General features: G+C 40.1%; 1 protein-coding gene across 1 annotated transcript; it reads right to left on the reverse strand.

Annotated features, from left to right (window-relative positions):
- On the reverse strand, positions 1-8,667 carry fgf19 (fibroblast growth factor 19). Its single transcript, XM_014976338.2, has 3 exons — positions 8,258-8,667; positions 8,070-8,173; positions 1-1,029 (listed from the first exon to the last, which is right to left on the reverse strand). The coding sequence occupies exons 1-3, from the start codon at positions 8,466-8,468 to the stop codon at positions 715-717; spliced, it is 630 nt and encodes a 209-aa protein (XP_014831824.1). The 5' UTR covers positions 8,469-8,667; the 3' UTR covers positions 1-714.
- Positions 8,668-10,475: the final 1,808 nt, after the last annotated feature.

Below are 10,475 nucleotides of genomic sequence, written 5' to 3' on the forward strand. Positions count from 1 at the left end.
TTCAGCTTACAATGTTTAATTTCAACAATTTACTTCAAAACATCTTTAAACACTTTCACTATTGGACATGTGCACACATCCAGTACAAATAGAGGTAAACACTAAAACTTAAGACTAACATCATTTAAATAACTAAATAAATACAAGTATTGCAAAACAATACTTTTGTCTGGAGAACTTACTAACTCTGTAGGTGTTTTGAAAGGACCATAACCCCAAAAGATGCATTTTTCCTTCTGTGCAATTAATAGAAGCAGTTTGTCAAAAGAACCACCAGATATATCATTGGCTCTCTAATATCAGCGGGCAACTTATCACACATAGCACTGAAACAAACTATCAGATCAATGTTGTGCAAGTCTCTCCCTTTGCCAGCCGTCCACTAACGCAGCGGTTTATCAGTACACTTTAGTCACTGTTTCAGTGCAAACATACTTCTTCATGTGGAAAAAGCTTTTGGAAGGATGGAAAACTGAGAACACCTCCCATGTTTGTTGAGTGGGTGTAAATGCAGGATGGAGGGTTGAACTCCCTCCAGGTGTCAGGCTCCACTGAGCATGCCTCTCTGCGTCTCTGGCTGGACAGCCACGCCACCAACATTTCTATGTGCTGACCAGTCGCTACTCCTGTCTGTCCATGAGTTTACAACATGCAGGAGGTAGTGCTTGGGTGTCCCTGAGCACATACCTTCACAGCTGTTTCAGTTCGGCCGCTTCATCTCTTATGGAAGCTGGGACTGTGAATTATATGAGACAGCTTGCCAAAGGAGCCCACCATGTCCACGGTCTCTTGTACTTTGTCTGGACTAAGCAGATCAGTAACATCTGGCTCTGTGGGGACAGCCTGCTGAAGGGTGTTTAACCTGGGAAGAAAGCGGGCCAGAGCTGGAACACCATGGTCTGAGCCACTGTGTCTTTGCTGGTTGTTTCCCAAACTGAGGAGGACCCCGTGTCCATCAGAGGTGTAGACGTTGTAGCCGTCTGCCTGGATCTGCTCTCTGAAGGTGCAGTCAGCTCTGCTGTATGTTTGCTGGAAAAGACCAGAGACATTCTGATGTGAGCTTATTCAAACATATTGAGTTTACATCCAAATGTATGTAGTGTTTTTTGGCACAAAATAACTGTTAGGTAGTGCATTTATTTGGAATTCAGGGATTTCAAAAGACCTTTCTTGATTTGCACTAATTAAATTTCTTTCTTTATTTTCATTTTTATTTCTGTGTTTTTTATTCATTTTATCTTTTAGTCTTAATTGAGAAGAGTTACACAATAAGATAGAGATTGGACGCTTCCTGAATAGATGTATTTGTCACTGGCTTTGTTGTATTATATGAAAATATATTATGAAGAATCTGTTTACAGGCCTTATATATTTATTGTTTTATGACAGTAGCTCCCTTTATAGAAATGAAACAACAACAGCAGAAACAAAATCACTCATATGGTCCTCTAGGTTCTTCGATGGTTGTTGACTTTGGCGAAAGACAGCAAGCCAGAGGCCAAGGTTGTTGTTGCTGCTGCAAGGCCTTTCATTAAGCTTTTTACTTTGCAAACACATCCTAACCTGCGCCGTACTGGACAAAGGTTGATGAACCTGTGGACTGTTTGAATGGCTGAGTAGCCTGTTGTGTTTTACAAATATGAAAGCTGATTGACAACATGAGAGAGGACAGCTTGGGTCAGCAGATATCTCTCTGGAACTTTATTTGTCAATGTTCCAACACTGTACCTGTATAGTTACACTTTTATACAAATTAGTAAAGTATCAGTAAAAACTGGTTCTAAGGCAGTGCTTCCCTTTCCCAGTTCATTTCACACCACACGCATTATTAGGCCCGAGCAGCTAAGCGCTGCGAGAGCCTATTGAAACTGTGCTGTAAATTATTATTCTTCCGTAAAATAAATTGGCTTTTTGGGGGCTTTATCATATTCAAAAACTCACCAAACTTGGCGGGGGCATAGAGCCCGGTGAAAATTTACGTATTTTAAGGTCCTCGGAAAAATCGCACAAGAAACGGCTAAAGGGCGCCACCTAGCAACTTTCAAAAGACCCTTTCCTATTCACTTGCTTCATCGTAGAGACTTGAAACTTGGTACACTTGTACAGCTCCCCAAAACACTCAGAATTTACAATTAATGTCATAGTGCAAGTATCACAGATTGTCGGCCATTTTGGATTAAAGTTCCGATTTTGACCCGATTTTGGGCGTTTGCAGGGTTCGCATTTGATCGAACTTGTCCTAGGGATTTCGATCGATCGGCTTCAAACTCGGTCAGATCGTTCATAAGGCATGGCCGATCCAAAGTTATCGTAGGTTTGCGTTTTCGGGCTTGCTGAAGGGGTCTTTCCGGGGGTCAAAGGTCACCGATTCGCCATGAAACATCAAACTGTTATAACTCTTTGAAAAAAACTCATAGAAGCACCAAACTTTCAGTGATTGATCATCATGGGATGCTCTACAATACCCAACGGTCAAATGATGACGTCACTTAGGCCACGCCCCCTGAGAACAGGAAGTGTCATTTTTTACGCTGAACGGTCGCTATCTGACCCCTTTGACCTAATCGAGGTGAAACTGTGTCCACAGACAGAAAACATGTTGGTGTGTTGAGGATTCCAAGCCAAGCTCATTTGAATCCAGCAGGTGGGCGTGGCGGCGTGGCGAAGTGACCCTAAACGCCGTGTCCTTACGTTTGGCTGTGGATTCCACAATTTTGAGGCCAGCTGCACCAAACTTGACATGAGTGATCCTGGTAGGGTCCCCTACGATCCTATGTTGTCATAGTCTGACGTCATCTAAGCCCCGCCCCCTCAGAACAGGAAGTGCTTTTTTTTCCATGGAAAGCTGCCTTTCTGGCTCACTGCACCTAATCAACATGATTCTGTGTTGGATGACAGATAACATGTTAGTCTCACTTGCTTTAAAGCGCCAAGAGTCTTCTGTAGAGGGCGTGGCCGTGGGACCGCGGCGAAGCAGAGGTAACGCTGCCGCCATACGTTTGGCTCTAGATTCCACATCGTTCAGCCCAGCTGCACCAAACTCACTAGGATGCATCCTTATCCATCCCCGAACAGGAATCCATAACAGTCGTTGATGGGCGTGGCCTAATTTCTCTACAGCGCCCCCTAGAAATTTTTAAATGATCAGCCCCAAGCCATGCTTTAACCTAGAATTATGAAACTTGGTACACATGTGTATCATGTCAGGACCTACAAAAAAGTCTCTTGGAGCCATGGTGCAAACCCAACAGGAAGTCGGCCATTTTGGATCAAAATCAGCCATTTCCTCTTTTTCATAGACATCGCATCTGATCTATCTCCTCCTGCAGCTTTTGAGATAGAGACTTCAAACTCAGTCAGCAGAGACTTCAGACATTAAAGATGAAAAGTTATCGTAGGAATTTTTCTATGTCAAAGCATGTGGGCGTGGCTAAGTCCCAAACTTTGACTATTCGCCATGAAACATCAAGATGCAATAACTTCCACAGAGAAGGTCACAGCTGCATCAGACTTCCTATATCTGACTACAGACCACCCCTCATCACATTGAGATGGTCAGTTGATGACATCACCCTAGCCCCGCCCACTTCCGACAGGAAGTAACCTCTTTCTTCAATTGTATGTCTTACTTTTACTCTCTAATTCTTATGGGTTTCATCCTGTGCAGGCTGACATGAAATGACATGATGATGAACTCTCCCATGATGAACTCTACTGACCCGTGGGGGCGTGGCTAAGTCCCAAACTTTGACTATACACCATGAAACATGAATGTGAAATAACTTCCAAATGCCAGGTCAGAGCTGCATCAGACTTTCTATGTCTCATTATAGATAAGCCCTCATCACAGTTATGTGGTCGATTGATGACATCACCCTTGCCCCGCCCACTTCCGACAGGAAGTGACCTGTTTTTTCTACTGTATGTCTTACTTTTTCTCTCTAATTCTTATGGGTTTCATCCTGTGCAGACTGACATGAAATGAAATGATGATGAACTCTGCCGTGATGAACTCTACTGACCCGTGGGGGCGTGGCTAAGTCCCAAACTTTGAATATACATCATGAAACATGAATGTGAAATTACTTCCTAATGCCAGGTCACAGATGCATCAGACTTTCTATGTCTCATTATAGACCAGCCCTCATCACAGTTAGGTGGTCGATTGATGACATCACCTTAGCCCCGCCCACTTCCGACAGGAAGTCACCTGTTTTTTATACTGTATGTCTTACTTTTACACTCTAAAACATGTTGGTGTTTCATGGATTCCAACCCTGTGCAGACTGACATAACATGACATGATGATGAACTCTGTCAATGCCTACTGACCCGTGGGGGAGTGGCAAAATGGCTGTCCCTCGCCATATGCATATGATCGTCTCTTATTCACAAACGCATCATCCTATTTGCACCAGACTTTTTATGAGTGAAACTTGTGAACCTCTGAGGAGCCCAATACAGTTTAATTGCAATTTGACTCCACTGCGCCCCCTAGGTTAATCAAACAGCTGTATCTCCTTGCCACATGGCCCAATCTGCTCCAGATTTTGGGTGCATGGCCAGTGAACGCTGCCGAAGACATCGAAGCGGATCGCATGGAGGACGGCGCGCGAGCGTCGGCGGTGGCCGGCGGGAGGCGGTGCTGGAACATCCGCGGTGGCTATAGGCTTGAGCGGCGCTTGGCTGCGAGGGCCGCTTGAGGCTCCGCGGAGCTTTAATTATTATTTCCTACTTCATCGATTTCTTAAATGTATGCAAACAAAATAAATATTTTTGGTTTCTAATTTGGTGGGGATGTTTTTCAACTGACTGGAAATAAAAGGTGTTCAAATGTTATATTCATGCATATTCATAATATTATCTGAGAATCTTATACATTTCTTCCATTTATTAAGTTCTTAAGTTGAGGATGAAAGACCTCAACTCTAGATGCCTTCCAACTAGACATTATTTACTGGAATCACATAACTAAAAAGTATCTAAAAAAAATTATTGAAATCATTGACAATCAAAATAGAATGAATTGATGCTTGGATGGCATTAAACATATTTTGTTAAACAGCACCAAAACTGCAAAAAATATCTGAATGATAAAATATCTCAAAGTTTTAGTTGTTTAATTTAGGCTAAAATAGTGTAGAAGTTATTTTTTTTTAAATAAGTTGCAGTATTTTCAGCCTTTAAAGCATTGTCATAATATATTTAATTTACTGTTTGAGTGAAATTATGTATCTTGGTGTGATATTAAGTTGAGCTTTCTGTCATTAATTTGCAAGTTGGAAAACGTAATGTGACGTAAGAGCTGTTCCTCTCCTGTGTACAGTTTGCACACAAAAGCTGAAATCTTGAAGGAAATCAGGGATTTCCACTGAATTCAGAACTACCTGAACAACCTTACTGACAATATTCAACATTGTTTATGTGTAAAAGATATTCATAATTTCAGTAATTAAAATATTTTGTTTCTCATATTGTTTGCAGACATAATCAAACAACCTCTACTTGTGTTCCTTCATTGTTTGAGTACATCAGAGAGGCTGGAGTTGCCTGGTACTGATAATTGTAGTTAGCCTGGCCATTTTCACAGGAAAAAATCAGCAATGAGTAAATTCAACAATATTTTCTGAGTAGCAACTGGCTCTGCAGTACCAAACGAGGAGCAAACTGTGCTTTCAAAGATCTCTGTTTCATATATAAATGGAACACACCTGAGTCTCTCACTCATGCAGGTGAGTCACCGCCTCTCAGCTGTTGAACTTTAATTGAATCCAGGGGTGTCCAAAGTCGGTCCTCAAGGGCTGGCATCCTGCATGTTTTAGTTCTCTCCCTAGTGGTAGTAACAATCTCCTCAGCAAGTCAGTGTTCTGCTTAGGCCTTCTAACGAGCCATCATTTGATGCAGGTGTGTAGAACCAGGGAGAAAACTAAAACATGCAGGATGCCGGCCCTCGAAGACCGACTTTGTGCACTCCTGCTGTAGACTGTAAAAGCCTCAAAGTAAAAAAATAACAATAAAACCAATTGAAGCAAACTTTATATGAGAACTGGTGATGCTGCTGTGAAAGGCAGTAAACATTTGGATACTTCAGAGGGATTTAGGCAGTCAGGATTTCATGACACAAATATTCTAGCCTTTGCACCTGAAACACAACATCAACTGCATAGTAGACAGGAATCAGTCTACTGATGGCCCATGGTCACCTGAGGGGTGACCATGGGCCAACTACTACTTCATATATCTAGTAAAAATTTAAACTGGCCATATTGGTTAAAATTTTGCTGCTTATGGTTGGATTGTACTTTGTAAAGTACAATTGGGAGATTTAGAAAGCTTAAATATATCGGGCAATTTGCTACTGTATCTGACTTGATCAGCTGTGTTTTGAATGTTTCTTGTCATAATGTGGTGAAAAACAAGTAAGCAATGGAAAGTTTTATTAAATAGATTTAAACACAAATTTCATTTGTCCAGGAGAAGTAAAAGTAGAATCAAGAAAATGTGCAGAACTGAAAAATTACTCAAAAATGAAACATATGTTAGATTGTACTGAGTTAAACTCCCTAAAAGGTAATTTAATTGAGAAGACCCATTTTCCAAGTTGAAACAAATTTTAGTTTCATGTGACTTTAAATGTCATGTGTAAGAAAAAAAATAGATTAAAACATTTTAAAGTTCTTTTCTCTCTTTGTGGAACATTGTTTTCTTAAGGATTACAAAAATTACAATGTGCAAAATTTGATGAATTCTGTTTTTTTATCAAGTTTTTCTGACTGTAAAAATATATGTCTTTCATTTCTACAGCAAACAACCAAAACACAACAAAAATGTCTAGGTCTTTTATTTATTTATTTTCATGCCATTTTTCTCTATATTTTTCTTCTCATTCAACACACAGGAAAAAAAACTTTACTGTAGCAAAAATAACAACAGAATTTTTTCTGTGTGCTGGATGGAAAGGAAAAAAAGACTGAAAAATCATACATCCAAAAATATTTTTCACTTACCCTTCAGGACTTAAGCAAGAAATAGAAAGATTTCGACAAACCACATTTCCCAAATGCTATTGAGGCTTTAAGTGAAAAAAAAGGATTTTTTTGCTTTAGAAATGAAAGAAAATATATTTTTATTGTCAGAAATACTTCATTGAAAAACACAATTAGTAAAACTTTGCACACTGCAATTTTTTATCCTCCGCAACAGAAAAAATATGTTCCACATGGAGAAAAAAAACCCATTAAAATATTCTAAAGATGTTTCTTTTCTTGCACAGACTTTTTTTTAAGGTTTAGTTGTCTCTAGTGGCCTTTATTTGAAGGTAGTCAAACAGGAAAGAGGGTAATGAGAGAGATGGTGAAGACATGTGGCAAATGTTGCCAGGTTAGGAATCGAACCTGGGACTACCATGACAAGAGCAAAAGCACAACGTGCACCACCACAGGACCCTGTTGCACAGACTTTTAGGTTGGAGAAAAAAGGAAAATTTGACTAGACTTAGAAAATAGATCTTCAAAAATATTTTCCCTCTTTCCTTTCTGGGTTTCCATGGCAAGAGTTACCTTGGACACCTATGGCACATTTTCAACCAAGATGGTCTCAATGTGAGCCTGGGTCATGGTAGTTACCATATATAGCACAGATGTTACAAAGCACTTCATCAGAGGGGACTTTAAGAGTCGTGATGCTCATTGGTGGCAGAATTTGTAAAGAAAGAGCCGCTGGGTCGAGGGCTGAGTTGAGTCAGTCACAACTCCACTGAGTAAATGCAGTTACTCAAGGTCAAATGAAAAATGTAGATAGGGGCAACAGTTAGTTTCAGGACACTTTGCTACTTGGGTCATAGATGACGTTTGAGTGACATAGGAGAGCTGAAGTTCAAGTAATGCAACCAAAAAGGGTCTTTAAACTCTGCTGACATCTCTGCCTTACTGTTTCTGTCATCTAGAATTATCTGTTTGGTTCATTTTGTTAATACTATATTTAAAATTTAGTTGATAGTGATTTAATTCATTCCTAACAGACAGACAGATGGAAGATGGACCACTCATAACTTTTACTGAATAGCTTACAGTTGAGTACAATCTACCGTCGCTCTCCATGCAGAGGAAGCGTGTGGTTGCCACTCCTCTGATCACAACACATCCGGGGCCAACAGGTTGGATCTCCAGCAGGCCTGCAGTTCAAATGTTTACATGTGCAAAAACCTCAGAATCTGTAATTGGCTGCTGCTGTAAGCTGTGCAAATGTTTAGACTTACTGTAAAGAGTTTGATCTGCGGAACCGTGGATTTGTCCATCCTCACTGATCAGTAGGTGCAGTCCTGGTTTGGCTGCATACAGATGCCGGAGCCGGATCACCTGGCCCCAACCATGGGTGACATGTGGCCCCTGGTCCATCATTGGCATGCAAAATACTCCCAGAGTAAAAAGTTCACCAGGAATGCATAGAATGAACATAAACAACAGCATGGTTTGTCAAATTCCCGCACAGTCCTGGGCCTCTGCTTTCCTCAGCTGGTAGTGGAGTAGTTTATCAGTTTCATCCTAACGCAACCCTTTTAAATGGAGTTCTTATCAGCTCCTGATAACCCTCTTTCCCAAAGGCAGTTCTCAGAAGCAGTCCACAACACACCCCTGCACGTCATCCAACTGAATGTGAGCTCTGGCTCGGCCCCCGACCAGCCCCAAAGCCAACCTGTCTCACCTCAGAACTCATTCACAAACTTTTAGAAAAAGGTAAACACATTATAAAATACAGTTAACTACATGTTCAACACACTTCATCTTCTACACGTAAATTTTTAAAAGTACATTTTTGCAACTGACATAAGTTTTCAATTTTACCCACACTTTTTATTGTTAAAAAAATATTTTATTTTATTTTGAATATTTCAGATCAAGTTAATAGAATAAATAAACAAAAAGATGCAATTTTGAGTTTTTAACATACAGTCCAGACACACAACACTCTTTCTGATCATAACCAGGTTAACAGTCATAATACTGTGACAAGTGAAAAGAAGAACCTAATATGATTATTGGAGTTGGTTGATTTTTTTAGAAGCTCTGCTGTAACTAAAACTGTTTCCATTAAACTTATCCATAAGCCACATAAAAACCATACTGTACAGTAGTATGTTTTTTCTCTTTCTTTCTTTCTTTTTTTTTTTTTTTGCTTTTACTGCCCAGTAAACTATTTTAATAAACTATCAGTGATTCATGACTAATCTCTGTCAGGTCAGTCATGACAGAAACAGTCATTACTGACAGCTCCTTCCTAATGAAGAGGAAGGAGCGACACAATGCCTGCTCCTCCAGGGGCCTCTAGGGTCTCCAGGGGGCTCCAGAGGACAGCGAACGCTCTGAGGCACACATGTTATAGAGCACTTCACAGTTCACAACATAAATCAGAACAATTATAAACGGAGGATACAACGGAGGATATTGGCCTCAGCCATGAACTTTGGGGAGCCAAAGTTCATGAAAAACAGGCTGCAGAATGAATATGAGCAGTCTGGGTTAGAAACGGTCCCCAACAAAGTGTTCTGATCAGATAACCTCTGACAGCAGGAGGTGTACAGTCGAATCAAGTCAGTAAATCAGAAAGCAGACTGTCCATGTAAAGGCTTAAAGCTTAAGGTAAAAATTTTAAAATGACATTTAACATTTTGATCAAGCCTTTGGTCAAGGACAGTTTTTGAGCCTCAAGGGGCTGCAGTGATAAGGCAGACAATCATAGTGAATAGACTAGATGTATCGATAAGTTCTTTTATTTCAATAACTCCATCATACAGATTATTCCTGTCCGACATTCCAAGTGTTTATGATTCTAAATTGTAATGATTGTCTGCCTACAACCAGCTTAATCATGACAGCTTTAATTTTCCTGCAAAATCTTTAAACTCTGCAAAACATTCTCTTTTAGTTGTTAGCGGATTCTTTCTTCCAAGAGAACCAGACTTTTTGTGAAAGTTTTTTAGTCAAAGAATAGTCAAGACCAATCAATGCTGAGCTCCATAGAAAAGACAAGAACACTGAAAACATGAGGAATAAGGTTCCGGTCAGATGAGATCACATGTGATTTTTATTTAGATGAAGGCACCTATAATGGCCCAGTCAAAGTCCAGATTTGAATCCAGTTTAGAATTTGTTGTAAGGATTGAACACTTGGTATGAAGTGACTGAGCCTGAGATATTTTGCAGATAGGATGGGCAAAAAGACATTAGACCTTAAATGACGCAGAGGGGCTTGAATCCACTTGTTACTGAAGCCATGCGCTATTCCTCTCCTAATTTACAGTTATGGAGCACTTTGTGTTTGAGTTTCAGATGAAATCCCAATAAAAACATTGAATGTTTTACCATGAGTAGTGAGTGAGTTCAAATAGTAAAATTAAGTTTTGCAAGACTCTCTAAATACTCTAGGTTCTGCAAAATATACCAAGTGAGAGTAAAAGTTTAACATTTTTACTGCAG

This window comes from Poecilia mexicana, unplaced genomic scaffold (assembly GCF_051168715.1).
Source record: "Poecilia mexicana isolate PSO_F unplaced genomic scaffold, ASM5116871v1 scaffold_3, whole genome shotgun sequence".
Lineage (NCBI taxonomy): Eukaryota > Metazoa > Chordata > Actinopteri > Cyprinodontiformes > Poeciliidae > Poecilia > Poecilia mexicana.

Bases quoted from the DNA above. Each gene is read 5' to 3' on its own strand.
- fgf19 (XM_014976338.2), bottom strand. From the start codon at position 8,468: ATGCTGTTGTTTATGTTCATTCTATGCATTCCTGGTGAACTTTTTACT. The intron at 8,174-8,257 runs GTAAGTCTAAAC...TTTGAACTGCAG, and splicing joins CGCAGATCAAACTCTTTACA to GCCTGCTGGAGATCCAACCT. The intron at 1,030-8,069 runs GTAAGCTATTCA...GGTCTTTTCCAG, and splicing joins ACGGTAGATTGTACTCAACT to CAAACATACAGCAGAGCTGA.